Raw genomic sequence first — 19,832 nt, 5'->3', positions numbered from 1 at the left:
AATTTTCCGGATTTTTCAGCAATGAGTATTTTCCCCTAGTTTCTGCCTATATGCTTAAGTCCAGATTTTAAGGGTAATTTTCATAAGACTTGAGGCAAAATCATAAGGGTCGGCAGGTCTGTAGTCAGAAAATAAACTGACCAAGAAACCATCACATAAACAAGAGGACATTTATTTTTTCAATTGTAACATATTAATGGCTACATCATGCAGTGGAAATAACAGTTACGGACTCTCTTACCCTTAAATTACGAGTCCATCACTCTACCAACCGAGCTACCACAGCTCCCAACAAATGGAACATGACGTAGCAGCCATCTTTTAACATTTCTAGTGATATGACTTTAAATTTGATCTATTTTGTGAAGCAAATCATAATCATAATCTAAATCCACATCAAGTTCCACCAAAATATTTTCAATTACAGTTCTCAAAGTTACAAACCAGACAATGGAAACAGGTTCCAAGGTTGTTTTTTAACCCTGACCATGCAGATGTACGTCTGACTAGGGCACAATCTACATATTGTCATGATGCATACAAGATGTCTCATCAAAATATCAACATTTGTTCAGCAGGTAAAGATTGGGCATTGAAATTGTGAAGACAAATGCCGTAAATCCAGTTACATTCTCTCCTATGACCTTGAACTGTGAGTTAAAACTCTTAATTATATCTATGGCGCAAGTTTAAGTCGCTATTATATGAAGACATCTTCATTATAGCAAAAAAAATTTGACAGAAAAAATGTACCCACTGTGACCTTGACTTTTAAGAAAGGAATCCAACAACGATATCTGACACTTCTAGTCAGGATTTATACTCAATAAGGTCCAGTAAAATATTAAGCAGTTCAAATGTTAGTCTGGATGTGAAAATGGTTCGTATATGCTTATTTTATTTCCTCTGACTCCATGAGCTGGGAATTGGTTATGGTATGCAAAACTTTCAACAAGCAACTCAAAACAAGGGTACAGTGCCATCAAAATGTTTCCAACTCAAAACAAGGGTAGTGTCAGCAAAAATGTTCCCAAACGTTTCCAACTCAAAACAAGGATACAGTGTCAAGAAAAATGTTTCCAAAAGTTTCCAACTCAAAACAAGGGTACAGTGTCAAGAAAAATGTTTCAAAAAAGTTTCCAACTCAAAACAAGGGTACAGTGTCAAGAAAAATGTTTCAAAAAGTTTACAACTCAAAACAAGGGTACAGTGTCAACAAAATGTTTCCAACTCAAAACATGGGTACAGTGTCAAGAAAAATGTTTAAAAAGTTTACAACTCAAAACACAAGAAGCAAATGTGGGCCTGATATTGCTCACCTAGCTCACACAAGTTGACCATTTCACTTAGACACTTATGTAATGTAACTATAAGAATACAAGCAATGCCAACTATCAACCAACATTAATATATCGTGTTAATTTCACCTATTTTACAACATCCTGATAAAATTTAGTTGGTGCAGTCTTTTGCTCATGATATCAACCCATTTATACTGAATGGAACCTGGATACGAAAATATTTTAGAGCTTGACAGGTACCTAACTCGGCCAATCCAATTGAAAGTATCGCAAAAATATGCACAGGCTGTTACAAAATCTGTCTAGATTGATGGTAATATAAACTAAGGTTGAACCATTGTCACTCATTGGTTAGAATGCCATAGTGAATACTTTGTTCATGGGCAAGACACTTTACTCCAATTACCTCAGTACTAAATAACGCACTGGTGTTACCATCCCATATAACACATCAAAACAATCCAACAGGAATTGGTCTCCAGGAGGGAAACAAGCTTAGTCAATCATATACAACATTATTTAATAATATGTGTAGATCTTACTAGTAACTGAATCCATCTAATATCATAATACAAGACTATTTAACAAGATGAAAATTGGATCATAAAGGTTAAATTGTTGACAAGCTCTGCCAATCAGATGCAAAATAACATCAAACAGATGCAGAGTTTTATATGTAATCCTACTCAGCCAAACCTATGATGATGTACACCAATCTGACGTACATCCATTTAAAGAGTTTTATATGTAATCCTACTCAGCCAAGCCTATGATGATGTACACCAATCTGACGTACATCCATTTAAACAGCTAAGCCTACGATGATGTACACCAATCTGACATACATCCATTTAAAGAGTTTTATATGTAATCATACTCAGCCAAGCCTATGATGATGTACACCAATCTGACGTACATCCATTTAAAGAGTTTGATATGTAATCCTACTCAGCCAAGCCTATGATGATGTACACCAATCTGATGTACATCCATTTAAAGAGTTTTATATGTAATCCTACTCAGCCAAGCCTATGATGATGTACACCAATCTGACGTACATCCATTTAAACAGCTAAGCCTACGATGATGTACACCAATCTGACATACATCCATTTAAAGAGTTTTATATGTAATCATACTCAGCCAAGCCTATGATGATGTACACCAATCTGACGTACATCCATTTAAAGAGTTTTATATGTAATCATACTCAGCCAAGCCTATGATGATGTACACCAATCTGACGTACATCCATTTAAAGAGTTTTATATGTAATCCTACTCAGCCAAGCCTATGATGTACACCAATCTGACGTACATCCATTTAAAGCGCCAAGCCTACGATGATGTACACCAATCTGACGTACATTCATTTAAAGAGCCAAGCCTACGATGATGTACACCACTCTGACGTACATCCATTTAAAGAGTTTTATATGTAATCCTACTCAGCCAAGCCTATGATGACGTACACCAATCTGATGTACATCCATTTAAAGAGCCAAGCCTACGATGATGTACACCAATCTGACGTACATCCATTTAAAGAGCCAAGCCTACGATGATGTACACCAATCTGACATACACCCATTTAAAGAGTTTTATATGTAATCCTACTCAGCCAAGCCTATGATGATGTACACCAATCTGACGTACATCCATTTAAAGAGTTTTATATGTAATCCTACTCAGCCAAGCCTATGATGTACACCAATCTGACGTACATCCATTTAAAGCGCCAAGCCTACGATGATGTACACCAATCTGACGTACATTTATTTAAAGAGCCAAGCCTACGATGATGTACACCACTCTGACGTACATCCATTTAAAGAGTTTTATATGTAATCCTACTCAGCCAAGCCTATGATGACGTACACCAATCTGATGTACATCCATTTAAAGAGCCAAGCCTACGATGATGTACACCAATCTGACGTACATCCATTTAAAGAGCCAAGCCTACGATGATGTACACCAATCTGACATACACCCATTTAAAGAGTTTTATATGTAATCATACTCAGCCAAGCCTATGATGATGTACGCCAATCTGACGTACATCCATTTAAAGAGTTTTATATGTAATCCTACTCAGCCAAGCCTATGATGATGCACACCAATCTGACGTACATCCAATTGAAGAGTTTTATATGTAATCCTACTCAGCCAAGCCTATGATGATGTAATCCAATCTGACGAACATCTCTTTAAAGAGTTTGATATGTAATCCTACTCAGCCAAGCCTATGATGATGTACACCAATCTGACGAACATCCATTTAAAGAGTTTTATATGTAATCCTACTCAGCCAAGCCTATGATGATGTAATCCAATCTGACGTACATCCCTTTAAAGAGTTTTATATGTAATCCTACTCAGCCAAGCCTATGATGATGTACACCAATCTGACGTACATCCCTTTAAAGAGTTTTATATGTAATCCTACTCAGCCAAGCCTATGATGATGTACACCAATCTGACGAACATCCATTTAAAGAGTTTTATATGTAATCATACTCAGCCAAGCCTATGATGATGTAATCCAATCTGACGTACATCCCTTTAAAGAGTTTTATATGTAATCCTACTCAGCCAAGCCTATGATGATGTACACCAATCTGACGTACATCCATTTAAAGAGTTTGATATGTAATCATACTCAGCCAAGCCTATGATGATGTACACCAATCTGACGAACATCCATTTAAAGAGTTTGATATGTAATCCTACTCAGCCAAGCCTATGATGATGTACACCAATCTGACGAACATCCATTTAAAGAGTTTTATATGTAATCCTACTCAACCAAGCCTATGATGATGTACACCAATCTGACGAACATCCATTTAAAGAGTCTGATATGTAATCCTACTCAGCCAAGCCTATGATGATGTAATCCAATTTGACGAACATCCATTTAAAGAGTTTTATATGTAATCCTACTCAGCCAAGCCTATGATGATGTATACCAATCTGACGAACATCCATTTAAAGAGTTTGATATGTAATCCTACTCAGCCAAGATTATGATGATGTACACCAATCTGACGAACATCCATTTAAAGAGTTTTATATGTAATCCTACTCAGCCAAGCCTATGATGATGTAATCCAATCTGACGTACATCCATTTAAAGAGTTTTATATGTAATCCTACTCAGCCAAGCCTATGATGATGTACACCAATCTGACGAACATCCATTTAAAGAGTTTTATATGTAATCCTACTCAGCCAAGCCTATGATGATGTAATCCAATCTGACGTACATCCCTTTAAAGAGTTTGATATGTAATCCTACTCAGCCAAGCCTATGATGATGTACACCAATCTGACGAACATCCATTTAAAGAGTTTTATATGTAATCCTACTCAGCCAAGCCTATGATGATGTAATCCAATCTGACGTACATCCATTTAAAGAGTTTTATATGTAATCCTACTCAGCCAAGCCTATGATGATGTCCACCAATCTGACGAACATCCATTTAAAGAGTTTTATATGTAATCCTACTCAGCCAAGCCTATGATGATGTAATCCAATCTGACGTACATCCATTTAAAGAGTTTTATATGTAATCCTACTCAGCCAAGCCTACGATGATGTACACCAATCTGACGTACATCCCTTTAAAGAGCCAAGCCTATGATGATGTCCACCAATCTGACGTACATCCATTTAAAGAGCCAAGCCTACGATGATGTACACCAATCTGACGTACATCCATTTAAAGAGTTTAATCATAATCCTATTAATCACCAGTATGGTTAGAAAAAACTTCGCCAATCAGATGCAAGATCAAATCACACAGATACCTAGGTCTTGCTCATGTTAACATTTTTGCAACATCTTTAAAACATTAGCCTATTTACCAAGTATAAATCAATTTGGTCCAAAGTATAGACTCTAAAAAGGTAACAAGCTTGACCAATCAAATGCAAATGCACCCCATAATATACAAAGCCTCCCTGCAAGGCTACGCATCTACTTGGCAGGGATGAGTGAGTACGTATCAAGTTCTTCCTTTGCAATCAATTACACAGTCAGATTGAGTCAGGACAAGTGGTCTTTCCTGTGCCTAACTTATGGCTTGTTGTATTCTGATATTTCGGCCTGTACTAACAATATCCAAAAGTTTTTGGGCCTGATCTCACCTATTCATTAAATTGTGCGAATTCAAGCAGACAAACATGTCCACAACACATCAGTGTACATTTTTGGCACTTGCTGATATTTCTCATGACTCTTGAGTCATGGTCAGTTGAAGGGTCATTTTGGTGATTTGTACAGAAAATGTCCAAATCACATCTTACATCTGACAACTTGACATGGGCCACAAACTGTCCCTCTGTATAGGCTTCAGGACAGATATACTGGACTAGTCTGGTTAGTACCATATCATCTACATTCAATTTAATCCCACTTTGGGCTGTATACTGAATTCAGTCATTGTGAAGGACACCTAGAACAAGAGATCCTGCACTTAAAGTGGCAAAAAAAGTAGATTTCTACATACTATGCAAGGTCTGATGACAAAATTCATTAAAAGGTGAGTTGGTCATGACAATAATCATGCATAACACGTTCCCGGTGTGGACTAGCAAACAACAGGCAAAGATTTATCACAATATATTTTTGTTAACTTTAAGTATCAAAACAGGAACAGGAACAAGGGAAGATGAGCTTTATTTTTCTCTAACATTTACCATCTCAAATGAAGCACATGTGCTGGCATAATGTGATGTCAGACTAGTCTTCTTGTGTCCCACATACATAAAGTAAAACACAGATACAGAGCAGACCAAGGGGTAAAGAGACTACTTGACTATCACCTAAGCACCTGAAATTACTTTACAGCCATCACATCATCTGAATAGAACCATAACCTAAACAAATTCTGGGATGAAATGGATCAAGTTAGGCCGTGATTACATCAATTACAACCTGATGCATTTTTCTGTCGTGAAGAGGTGGCTAAAAATTAACATTTTTTTCACTACTTTGATCATCATTTGCAAAATTAAAGGACCTTTCCTGGTCTGAAACAGATCTATTCCTTCTCCCAACATTTTCCAAGATTTCAATTAGGAAAAACTATTTATCATAAGGAGTGTTTTAGTGAATATCCCAAGTCAATATTATCATTAATTTAAGAAGTACAGAAGTAACACGATTGTCATAACAACCATGATAGTAGTCAGATCAACATCATACAATGTACAAAGTGTTTTAGTGAAACTCCCATATTGCCAAGATGATCACTTGAGCTGAAGAAACTATAAATTATTAAGCCGTATTGGATGCTAGAAGGGCATCAATGTTATTAAACATCAGAATGAAAGTATGAGACCTGTTTCATGACCTTATTCCATGAAGAACAATTTTAAAAAAAAAATACAATAGATGCTGACAGCATAAACTATTCTGGTTTTCAACCAGTACAACTAATGTTGCTCAAGAAAGTCACTTTAGAATGAAAGATAAGCTATAGTGACAAACACTTAGAATAGAATCATATTTTACAACATGCCTCCACCAAGATTCAAGATTCTTCTATGAACTATGCCGAGCAAACTCTGCTGCAAACCCAACTTTACTTATAACAAAAGTTGTCCCAAAACTTTTTCATGTCGACTGATGGAATCTTCATTAACTGCTAATGATGTTCAAAAGAACCAGATAATCCAAGAGGATAACCTATAATTACAATAAACAGATAATGCAAGCATATTAAGTATCCAAAACCGAAAGAAACTCACATCTTCAAACAGTAGTGCTAATCATAAACTATCGCTATTAGAAAGAAACAAATTCCACAAAATTTTAGTCAAACTGGAAATTATTTTTCTTGAATTGCAGTAGCTTTTGTTGCAGTTATATTGACCAATCTGCAAACTTTTCAATTTTAGCCTTCTAACTTATCGATCATGAATGGGAAATTTGGACAATACTCAAACAACACACTAATGCGGACTTACCAACTGTGACTCAGTGCTGCCTTGCCCAACAACTGTACACATATCACCAAAGTTAGCGGCACACACCTGCAAGTTAACATCAAGAAATATTATTTTAAGTTAGCCTGCTGTGGAATAAGGGTGCTTTTCAATGTACAAAATGGAGCCAAGTTCTTACTTGTGAATAATATACTAGGAAAACATGAATGTATTCATATGAAGAAACAAACTGTCGACTTCAGATGATTAAACTGCAATTTTGGCAAGCAAATCTTTATAGAAAAGAAAGCGTGTCATTACACTGCAAGTACATGTACTACTTTGCGAATTAAAATTCTGTGGTTTCACCAATTTTTGTGTGGTAACAATTTTCAATTTCACTGTTATCTAAATGCAGATATAAAGACTCAATGAAAAATTAGCAGCATGTGATGCTGAAGCACCAAAATTCGTTATCTTATTAAAAAATTTCTAGAGACCAAAGATTTTTAAAAAATCACTCTTATTGTGATCTTGGAATACAATATTAGCTTTTATAAATGCTTAATGTTAACCTTTTTTGAAAGAAAAAAAAAACAGCATTTTATATTGTTTCAATGCACATGTATGTCTACAATAGCTGTAATTTCCACTCAATGCCTTAAACTGGTATGTTGTGGGATCAGTATCACATGATATTCAAGCAACACTAGTACTGAAAATGAAAGATTAATAAATGACATCAGTATATTCAAATCAATCCTCCATTCAAGAGAACCTGTTGAAATCTTTCTGAAAGTGGCCATTTATATAGATTGTACAGAAAGGACGTACTCCATCCCCACTCTAAGCATACAGTACGTACCAATTTATGTTCATTGTGCTAACAGGATCTACCCCCCCTCCACCTCTGAGTATGTGATCCAATTATACATACAGGCAGGATCTACCCCACACTCAATGTAAAATGCTAACAGATGCAAGTTAAAATTTCTGACAGGCATCTATTATTTTGTTGTTGTTGTTGTTTTAGGGTTTAATGCCATTTTTCAGCACAAGATAGGCTATACATGGCAGCCAGTATAACTGGTGGAGGAAGAACCCTGGAAAACCCAGGAAAGAACCACCGACCCACAAGAAGCTACTGGCAGGCTTTCCCACATACCCACGCTAGCCGAGCCTTGGACTCGAACCCACGCAGACAGGGGTGAGATGGCAGTGATCCGTAACGGTGAGCGCTTTAGACCACTCGGCCACTCGGGGCCCCTTAGGCATCTATTAAAGACCCCACATCCAATAAACGTCTGACATCATGCAGGCCTGCCAACCCTGAGGAGTCCGTCTTAGTGAGGCAGTTGATTTTTTTTCCATAAGATTGACCAGTTTTCAGTAAGGTGTAACAAAATATCAACAACTGCTATTGCAAAGCTGGAAAATGTAATTAAAAGTTGAATGCATCGACAATAAACATTATGTTCAACTGAAAAGTTTGTAAAGTATGTGTATACTTTTATTTACCATTAGTACAGTTACACAAACTTTAGTTCTAAACCCATGCAACTCAACGGCTTGCTGATATCTCTCAACTTAACATAATTCTTAGAAATTCTTTTCTATTTCACATGATGACGGCTATCATATGTCCCGCCATGAGAAATACTCAAATTGGCATGTGATGTCCAATAAACATAATCATGTCCTTTGCAGCACTGATTCACAAGAATATGAATATTCCTTTCATTTTTTTGTGTTGACTATTAACACTTCACTATAAGCTTATTTTCGTGTTCGTCTTAAACATGCATCGCTTTCTGGACACTATTTTTTAAAAATTATATAATCAACAGTTTGATCGTGCAGACACCTGCTGCTGTAAAGTTAGTCTGGTTCCCTGACTAAATTCACTAATTCTAAGATGAAGCCTGGATCCAAATAAAACATGGATGAACCAATTATCTGTATTTGTTGGCAAGATCATTTTCTGTAGTTTTTGCTTGTATGCCGCAAGTCCGTATTTTAAGGTTAATTTTCAAAAGACTTGTGGCAAAATTATGAGTTGGTAGGTCTGCATCCTGTCTGCAAACAATTGTGGAATGATTGTTGACTCGATTCTGAGAAATTAGCTCTAATCCACTTACTTTATCTACAGCCTACCTTTCGTACGTGAAAAAGAGGATCACTACACATCTCACAGAAACGACTCAAGAAGAACTTTTCAGTCATCTCTTTACCAATTAGAGGGGCCATCTTGCTCATCAGCTACAAAAAATAAATGCATCAATATTGTCATGTTTGTATGCAATATTAAAAATCACATCCTTTTTTACACGTATCATTATAAAACAAACCTATCTGCCAACTGCAAAAAAAAATGATGAAAAATAGTCTCTTGGCAGGTAACTAACTCGGAGATTCATATGCAAGATGACCTCAGGAATGATTCAACATATTATAGAACCTGTTCAACACCATGACATAAGCTTGTATACCAGATCTGAGTAAAGTCTGATCAAAAGTTGGCTTCCAGATCGGTAAAAAGCTCAACCAACCTGTCACAAAATACAAGTGTAACCCACTCGTTATCAAACTTGCACAATTTCTTGATAGGACAAGTCTATATTCCAAGCTGATCAAAACTAGATCAGAAATATGACCTCCCAAGAGATACCAATCAGCTGCTGACAGATGATGCGACAGATGCAGGGCCAAACCTATCATGAGCTCACCGAGCCATATGACCAGTTCAACGAGAAAGCAACATGAATAATGTGACCAGCTCATTTTATGCCCACTCCATGTTTAATAGTCTTTAGCAGAGCATGGGCAACTTTGGAGATTTTTGATCAACGGATCTCAATGACCTGGGACCTTTATTCAAGGTACTCAGTCTAAAATAACTTGTTGTGCAGAAACTATCATTTTCTTCCTACACTTAACGTGAACACAACTCACTAATCTACCTTTCTTCATTACCCAATATGGAAGCCACTCAAAAAGTTTGGTCAAGAAACTTGCTCGTATTCAAAAGTCTTTTGGAAAAATTAATTTTCTTTGAGCCACAATAACCCTTACCGTTCACATTTGACTTTGATATCAACATTCCTCTTCCACATATCAAGCGCAAGCTCTCTACAACCTTTGGTCAAGGTACATAGTCTAAATCTGAAGATCTTAACATTCCTCTTCCACATATCAAGCGCAAGCTCTCTACAACCTTTGGTCAAGGTACATAGTCTAAATATGAAGATATTAACATTCCTCTTCCACATATCAAGCGCAAGCTCTCTACAACCTTTGGTCAAGGTACACAGTCTAAATCTGAAGATATGCAGAAAACTATTTTTCTTCTTTCATTCTATGTCTTGACTTTGGTTAAATAATTGGTTGCTATGCAGAAACCATTTTTAAATTGTGACCTTGACCTCTGAACATCTGAGTCCAAAATAAACAGGTTTCTTATCAGACTTGCCAATCCTAACAAGACTTGTCTCAGTAAGGCAGTTGATTTTTCCATAGTTTTTACTTTTATTTCCCCCTAGTCTGTATTTTAAGGGTAATTTTGGTAACCAAGCAAAATCATAAGGGTTCGCATGTCTGCCTTATTGTAAGTGCAAGCCATCTACAAATGCGGGGAACTACATTGCAGAGAACTTGTTATTTTACAGAAATGAAATTGACAACAGCCAGATGGACAATATTAATACCCTCTGCCTTGTAACAGGCAATTATAAACAGAATCAACTGACAATGGTGTAAAGTAGTAGTCCAGGATACACACTGGGAAGGTGATTCAGGCAGAAATGTTCTACTGATTATAATTCTGCCTAAATACACTGAGAAAACAAAGCTGCTTTTTTCTCACATATGTTTTCACCTTCTCCCACTTTTTGGCCAATGAATGCTTGAATGATTATTTAAGTGTACAAGATTCCACCAAAATTTCACACAGGAAGTTTGAATTAGTTAAATTCCAAGACTCTGCAACTCAAGTGCAAGTGAACAGTCATTGATTGCTAATAAAAATTTCAAGTTTATTTCACATTTCATCCGAAGCAGTTGTCAAAGGATTCCATGTCATCAAAGCTGGCTGTGATATGAGATAAAACGACACATCACAACCTCTTTGACTACACAGTTTCCCCCCACATAGAAACCTATCATATCCATCATCATTCACTGAAATAAACATAATGACAGTTTACCTACATATTTAATTTATGTCACTGGGTTTCAATTTACTTGTATGAATTATGGCTTAATGGACCTTCTATGGCAACCATTAAATGCCCATCAGAAGTTAACTATGGGTATGCTACAAAAGATTTCTGCAATTAGTGTGATTTCAATGTATTAATACTCTTAGTCCAAATGTCAAGTTCTTGTGATCCCAATTAAGGCAATACCAGCATAAATTTCAGTTTAGTTTGGTTTTAACTGCACTTGTAACATATGAATGCCTATATCATGCCGAAGAAATGGGAGCCATGTGGCTTTCCTCATGGACACCTCAAGGCTATCACCCAAGCATGCCTTTGCAGGTATCAAACGACTCTGGGATTAATAGTCTCATGCTCTGTCATCAAAGCAACCCGAGCTACACAAGTTCAGGAAAATTTAAGTCATAACAAATATGAAATGTTTCTCCTCCTGCTGTAAAGAACACCCAAAGCTCATCAAAGCTGGCTGTGATATGATACTTTACAGGCACATCACAGTCACTGTGATGTCTTTGGTATATCCAAGTCCACCATTTCAAAGCAATACATTTTCAATATGAAGCCATTAATCAAATGCTCTTCTGTCAGTAGATCATAGTAAAAGTAGAAGGGTCAAATTGAAGTGAATTTCTATGATGTCAGTATATCAGCCCACACCAATCATCCATTCCAAGCTTCCTTTTAACTAATAAATAAGGATCTTCAAACATTATAGGATATGTTCTTTTTTATCAAGTTCACCTTTTATCAAGAATTTTTTTTAAACAGAGTCTTGTTTACTCTGTGGACAGATTAACATGTGGACATGAACACGGATGCCAAAGTAATCATAATGTTAGTCATCAGCAAAGTTGGCCCTGTCAACTAGACACCTCTGAATATGCCAGTATTTGTGTCACAAAAGAACCATCTAGAACTCACGAAAACTGTTGATGCTGTTTTGCAAGAATGAAATGTAGTGAAGCCCAATTTATCATGGACTTGACGACTCTAATTTTGAATCATCGAATCCAAAGAATGTTCTATTTCAGTGACAGGGAGATAATCCAAGTCAGACTAAAATTTAGCTTCCCCACACCTCCCCCAAGAGAAACATTACCTTCCTTAAGCCCATCAACAACACTGTGTATGTTTTGGAAGAACCTCCAGATAAACATATATATCAGAACATTTTAACTTTTGTGATAGTCTTTTCCTTAAATTATAAATTCCTACTCAACAGTCTAAACATAATTTCTGGTCCCAATGGTATTTGGATCCTATACAGGTTCACTGAGATACAGCAGAATAATGCTGAATGCAAGCATCTTTTAATAATCAAAATGATGTGCGACAGCTGTACTACTACCCAGAGGCTCATCAAAGCTGGCTGTGATATGGGATGGTGGCAGCACATCACTACCACTTTGACCACCCCTGAATATTCCAGAAAATTAAATGAAGCTTCCCATATTTCACAGATATATCTCCCAAGATACACTCAAAATAAACACTGCTTTCCTTACTCCTACATACAAGCTTGTAGCAAAAGGTTGGCCTAAGTATCTGATGTAGAATTGTTGTTTTGGTGTGCACAAACCATTTTTCTTCTTTTAGTTGCAGTGACCTCAAGATGTGATTCACCAAAAATTCAACAGGCTTTTCTGTTAGTCCAAGGGCAAGTCATCCACAACATCTAGTAACTGTAGATGGTGGCAAACTCAAGTTATCATGTAGAAATGAAATTGATATCTGACAGAACGACATCAGAACACAATCACATTAAAAAAAAGAAACATCTTGCCAATTTTTGTCACTTCTTTTTACACTTTACTTTATTTTAATTCTATATCATATTTTGCTCCACAAAATGGAAGAATACTTAATTCAAATGAGGTGGATAAGGATGTCTGTGGATGTTACAATGTATATAAAAAAATATTTATGAGCTACAAGGGATAAAAGTACAAAAACACAACCGATGGTGATGACATTTCAAGGCTCCCATTCAACGGGGGTTATAAATAGTGTGCATAAAGAATAATTAGATAATAAAAGATAAATTAGAGTGATTAACAGTAGATATGTTGGTTAAAAATACAGAAAGGAAATGGGCGTGCACACAAGCTACATTTTAGAATAAATGTTAATTACCTTCAAGAAATGTAAAATATAAGACAAATTTACCAAATCAAAAAAATTACTTCATCTACTGAACACTGTAGTAACCATCGCATTTAGGTTGAAGATCCAAGTAATCATAAAAGGGCTTAATATTCAAGAATTCATAGCAAGAAACTCTGTATGTAGGAGGGGGTTATACAACTAAGACCCATTCTAATTTTTGCAATATGGCAAATAAAGTTGTGTCACAATATCACAATACTATCAAATGTTTAAAGCATTTCTAATCCATAAAGTCATTCTCTACAAAACACATTGAAGACAGTTGCCTAGCCATGGACCAAAGTATAGGTTATAGGTCAAGTTGAATTCCAACACTTTTCCTAAGACTCTTGCCTACAGACACAATTCGTATCAGACAAACAGGTTATCTGCGATGTATTAATAATGTTCAACCCACAACCAATTAAGTTAAACATCAAAGTGGTGCAATGCAGTAAACTGGAAATGTATTAACATTGGTCTGCATAAAAAAGTGGTGCACATCTCTCAAACATGTAACTTTTTTCCATTATTGTCAAACCAAATCACATGCTACAACAGATATAGAAAGAAAAAAAGTACTTATCAAGAAAAATTGCCATAAATTACCATCCTGTCTAATACGCATACAATTAGATTGTCAACCATTTAGACACAGGGTCACTCTGAAAACCATGATGGGGCATGTTTCGGCACCATGATCAGAAAACTGTTTCTCTTTAAACTAATGCTTGTTAGTGCCACCAGAATTCATGTCTGGCATGCATCTGAAACAAAGTCACTAAAACATGTGACTGGTGCTACAGGACAAACAATATTTCTGGTCACAGGTGCCAAAACAGACCCCATTTGACCTATTCAATATCACCGACAGATCTTCTACGCATATGTTGCTGATAAAAGGTCTGGTCTATGGTATCTTGTTAGAATATATTATGATCACAACTCCAAGGATTTTTGTCAATAAAATGCATATTGTGCAGAGTGTGTACATTAGTCTTTTTATGATTCAAAAGTCACTTGTTAAATTCAACATTTTCCATCCTGTTCATAATCTGCAACTTTTCTTTTATAAATACTGTGCATCCAGAAAGTTTGTGTATTGTGCAGCTGTTTATTTCCCCACACTGAACAGTCAGATCTTGTATCAAGAAAGTATCCAGTTTTGTCAAACTTTTACTTCAGCTATGTCTTTATGACATACTTGCTCCATCCATCCCCCAGATGAGAGGTACAAATAAACTGCATGATACAAGTCTCAAATGAGGATTTTGTTCTGAGAGATTTCAATCCTAATTACAACTTCAAGAAATGAGTCAACTTTGTTCTCCCTATTAGTCATTCCCAGAGCACAGTATAGAAAACTCCTCTTGTGTTGTTATTCACATTGTTCAAGCTCATCAAAGCTGGCTGTGATATGATTCAATCAACATGTCACAACCACTCTGATGCCCTGAGCAGTGGTGCTTCAGCCTGGTGAACAAAGCAGGAAGTGCCCATTTCGTACCCAAAATTCCTTATCTCGGGATAATACTCAAATTTAAAGACAGTTGAATTTAGCCACAATTTCAAGTGTATCCACAGCATATTGAAAACCTACGAGTATCATAAATTTCTGAATTTGCCATCACCCATTAACACCAAGAATACATCACATTTCCGTGCCTAATGGAAGATTTTATATTTCTGGAGATGAATTACAATGTGCCATACTGATCCAAGCAGGCTGTGATATGTTCATGTTTCCAAATCACAGTCACCTGGTCAGTACAGACATCCATGTGCTGATGGTAGTAACATGTAATGATTAGAAGAATCATTTTCCCAACAGATTTTCACCATTAAACATGGATAGGCCTTAGATGAACAGTGTACAAGAAATCAACCTCTATACACAACCTGTCCAAGACGGAGAGACCACAGAAGCACTCAGTCTAATGTATATACTCATTGACATGTTTGATTCAACTGCAAATGCATACCCTGGTCTGCTGTCACATAATGCACCAGCAGATCATGGACTTTGTTTTATAGATTGTTCCTAACAAACTGTACAGACCCAGATCTGTCAATGCATTATTCCGGGTCTGTGCAGTTTGCAGACAGATCTGACTTATAAGCAGGTATGTACAACATTTATGGAAAGGCAAAAGATTCATCATCTAATCTATTAGGATTAATGTTTGACTTGACCACCTCCTATCAATATTGACCATCTTTCTAGTTTTCCCTATCATTCCAACACCCTCTATTCTGTTAAACAACCAACTCTTAAGGGCAGCTTTAATATTTCATCCTTCACACTTTGAATAATTGACATTTCTTGCAGAATTCTTTCTTTAGGTCCTTCCAAGATAGGTATAGTCGTCTTACAAGTGTGGTAGTTCACACACTCAGTAGAAAAGACAGAGTAGCAAGATGAGCAATAAAAACATCTCACTACCCATGTCTTTCAAACTGAATGTAGACGATGTACACATTGTTGAGCTCTGAACTGACAGTGAAGGAACAAGTATTAAGGACCAAGAACCACCCAATGAAATTGATTTTCCATGAACCCTGTTATGCAGAAATAAGTGAACAAAATCTAAACTCCCAAAAACAGTCAGCTCTGACCAGGAACCTTTTATAATCAGTGCTGGATTTTCTCCACACTATTTTACCTCATGTAACCAGTCAACTCCCACAAACAGTTACCAGTGCTCCATCCATGAGCAACTTAAGAAATCTGACTACATTTGCCAGTTATTTTCAAGCTCACAACTGTCAAGTCAATGACAATTGTACAAGTTCTTACAGCTGCAGCTTCTGTCCTGTAGTCATCCAGGCTGTCGGGGCTGGACAGTTCCAGGATCACATTTACTACCTGCTCCTCCACATCACCTGAATCAAGAAACAGAGGGAGAAATAAAAGATCTGTGAGATGATGTAAACAGATTACCTAACCTACATCCACTAAGTTGTACTGTGATCAAGTTTATTATTTTACCATGAATTTACAAGTTATACCGTTTCTGGATACATACTTCAGACCTATAGTAATACTATCACAAAGTACAGACACTTGTATACCCATGATTTTCACAAATGGACGTGATAATAAATTTCATCCATGACAATGGTGTTGCCGACATCTCAATATTCACAGGATGGATAATACTATTACATAACTATAGTTTCGGCCCATATAAACTTAAAAAATGAAAAGCATCATCAATATAGAATAGAAGAATGCACAAAATCATTTCCTTGCGATTTACAATTTCCACATCAATTGTAACCAAGCAGTCCCTAACACAGTCATCTTTGCATTTCTAACCAAACAAAAGTTTTCAGTTTAAAGAAGGAGCATGATCAATGTCATTTTCCAATTGCTGGAAGAGTCCATTTTCAGTGAACAGGTAGATGCAAGGCCTACACATCACAGAAGCTAAACAGTGTTGTCTGCATCAAATGTATGTACTATCTGATTCTAATATTGTAAAACAAATTTTTTTAATTAAAAAAAGGGGGGCAGCGGGGGGATTTACTCTTATATCTCAACTTTACAGTAATTTACAAAATCATCCAGGTATTATGGAACACTATTTATTACAAAACACCTGTTTTGTGAAATACAAATTCACTCAGGCAAACATGGACACCATGTTAATGAAGAGGTTCTGTTGCGTTTTAAATGCACTAAAGGTGACAATATTAGGAACTACTTCATGGAAATAGAGTTAGAAAATATAAATCAATGAATGAAAGGAGCAACATTATTTTCATATTCTTGATGCCTTTTGTTTGTGATGGATGAGGGGCAAAATGGATATTAGTGACAATTTCTTCAGACTATAACAAGTTAGATATCTGGTCAGTTATACAGAGGCAGGGTTTAGATCACATCCCCTATTAAAAAGTTGGATTTCACGAAGACTGCATGGCAGTGACACATGGTTCTATTTGCTACTGGCCCTATCAAATTTAAGTGGCCTTACATATATTCCAACCTACATGAAATTAGTAAAGATGATTTATTTGAAATTGTTGCACCAACAGGCGTCAAACACTTAACACTGCAAACCTTGATTTGCAAGCACATTTTTCATTTTCTTATGAGCACAGCATCAAGATTTGGGAAACATAGGGGAATAAATTGTTGATTCCATGCTCAATGTGTAACATAAAAGCTTTTGAATAATTTTGATTACAATCTTTTGGGGACAACAGGCAATTTTCCAGGCAACCAGAAAAATCTGCTGGGCAACCAAATTTTTCAAAGTGGATTACCAAAAGGACAACCATGGATTTTCAACATTTTTCTGCCCCATGGTGCCCATCTAAAGAATTTGTACTAAATACCTTTGTCCATCAAGTCTTGTTCCAGCAAGACAAGTAAAGCCGCTTGACTTGTTTTCCTGACCTGAAACATAAAGCAAAAGTTTAACTGATATTGTTCGAACACAAACCTAACATCAATATTCAATGTAAGTAATTCTCACAGGGTGGGGAGGAGTCAATCTTTACTGCCCCTCCTTCATAGACTATTTTGCATTGATTTATTTGTATAAGAAGTACCGACTCCATATAAGGAGATGTGGTAGGTTGGTGGAACATCAGTCCACGAGTTGATGGTTTGAAACACACACAGGCCAGCCTGGGCCAGCTGCTGCAGTATGTCTTTGGGAAAGATTGTCTCAGCATGATATAGCAATTTGTTACAAATGGATATCAGATCTGCACCATATTCAGTCAAGAAAAATTGAACAGCAAAAGAAGTCTTCTAGCAAAAATATTACTTTTTGTTTTGTTCAGTTAGATCAGAAGATTTTTTAGAGGGCCGTAATTCAGATGTCAGAGTTAGCTACATGCCAGAACTGTCAACCCATACAAAATAAATAACAGTCATCCTGTTTTCAAGTATGGTGTAACAAAATAATATGCACTGCTATTGTAATGTTGGAAATCAGGCATTTAAAAAGTTCTTAAGTTATATTTGAGACTGATGCAGTGAAAGTAAATATTCTTTTTAATTAAAAAGTTTGTTAGCAACATGCAGACCATACCTTTCTAAAGTACAGTTGCAAAAACCTGCAGTTGAAAACTTTATGGAACTCAAAGGCTTCTTGCCATCTCTCAATTTGATTTAATTCTTGGACTTTTTTCTTCTAAATGACAATTGCAGTCTTATGTCATCAGATATGCTTAAATCAACTCATGTTCAATAAACCTAACTGTTGCCTTTCCTGCCTACCCTCCACCAAATATGACTGTTCCTTTTTATTCTTCCGTATCAACTAGGCTTATTTTCCCTGTAGTCTTGAACACAATGGGTAGATCAAGTGGTTTATAACCTTTCTATTACTCAGTTAACACAATAAACAGATCAGTTGACAATACAAAAAGCAATGATGATTCTCAACCACTTCTCAAATGTTATGACAGGAGACCAACCAATATGTCATTCAATTTATGCTAACATGAGCAGTGGGAGTTAACAAGGAATGTAAAATTATTGTAGCAAGATACAATCATCAGAATATCACGCTGAAAGTGGCTGATAATCGATTCCTATACTATCAATATGTCCCTAAATAAAGTCGTACATCTGTTTTGAATCCCATCCCTACCCCATGATAAAAAAAAAAAGTCTTTGAAACAAAATCGACCTGATTGTTGGAGTCGTTGAGAAATCTAACCACCATAGGAAGAACATACATGGGCACTGCATTCTGGAAGGTATCATGGTGTTCTTGGCAGTAAACTGCGATATGAGGCACTTGTTCCATCAACTCCGACCGCACAATAGGATCTATAAATTTAAATTTTACATTCAACTAGAAACAGTTAAACTTTGAAGTACATACAAAAAGCTAACAACACTACAAAAACTAGTCTTAATAAAACAGTAATATATCTTCTAAAAACTGACTGGCAGACATCATGAAAATGGGACCATTAAGGAAATGTGTTTGCTTGAGAAAGGTAAATTTTAGGACAGGATGGAGTATTTTCACCTTGATCAAATCAAAATACATGACCTTATCAGGCAGAACAATAAAAATATGGTAGTCATCATTTACAATTTGCAAATAGCACAGCAAAGATGATCTACTTTAACATGGACATGATTAGTGGCCACTGACCAGCCGTTTCTTACTGACACAACCTATATGCCCACCTCCAGCCCCATTTTAAACCCTTGATCCATACTTGCATCCTGCCTCTTTCTGGTTGAACATTTGAGCAAG

General features: G+C 36.3%; 1 protein-coding gene across 3 annotated transcripts in view; it reads right to left on the bottom strand.

Moving 5' to 3' along the window:
• LOC149787381 (serine/threonine-protein phosphatase 4 regulatory subunit 1-like) overlaps positions 1–19,832 on the bottom strand; it is a 103,763-nt gene that overhangs the window by 65,667 nt on the left and 18,264 nt on the right. For all 3 annotated transcript variants that reach the window (XM_089977967.1, XM_089977969.1, XM_089977968.1), the window contains exons 5-9: positions 19,251–19,393; positions 17,944–18,004; positions 16,397–16,482; positions 9,392–9,496; positions 7,280–7,345 (exon numbers count right to left, since the gene is read on the bottom strand). In XM_089977967.1, coding sequence (XP_089834093.1) covers positions 7,280–7,345; positions 9,392–9,496; positions 16,397–16,482; positions 17,944–18,004; positions 19,251–19,393 — 461 coding nt within the window. The remainder of the gene's footprint in view (positions 1–7,279; positions 7,346–9,391; positions 9,497–16,396; positions 16,483–17,943; positions 18,005–19,250; positions 19,394–19,832) is intronic.

The sequence above is a fragment of the Sinohyriopsis cumingii genome, chromosome 12 (genome assembly GCF_028554795.1).
Source record: "Sinohyriopsis cumingii isolate HCF-2022 chromosome 12, ASM2855479v2, whole genome shotgun sequence".
Lineage (NCBI taxonomy): Eukaryota > Metazoa > Mollusca > Bivalvia > Unionida > Unionidae > Sinohyriopsis > Sinohyriopsis cumingii.
Note: the sequence above shows the minus strand (reverse complement) of the source record. Positions and strands in the feature narration are given on the sequence as shown.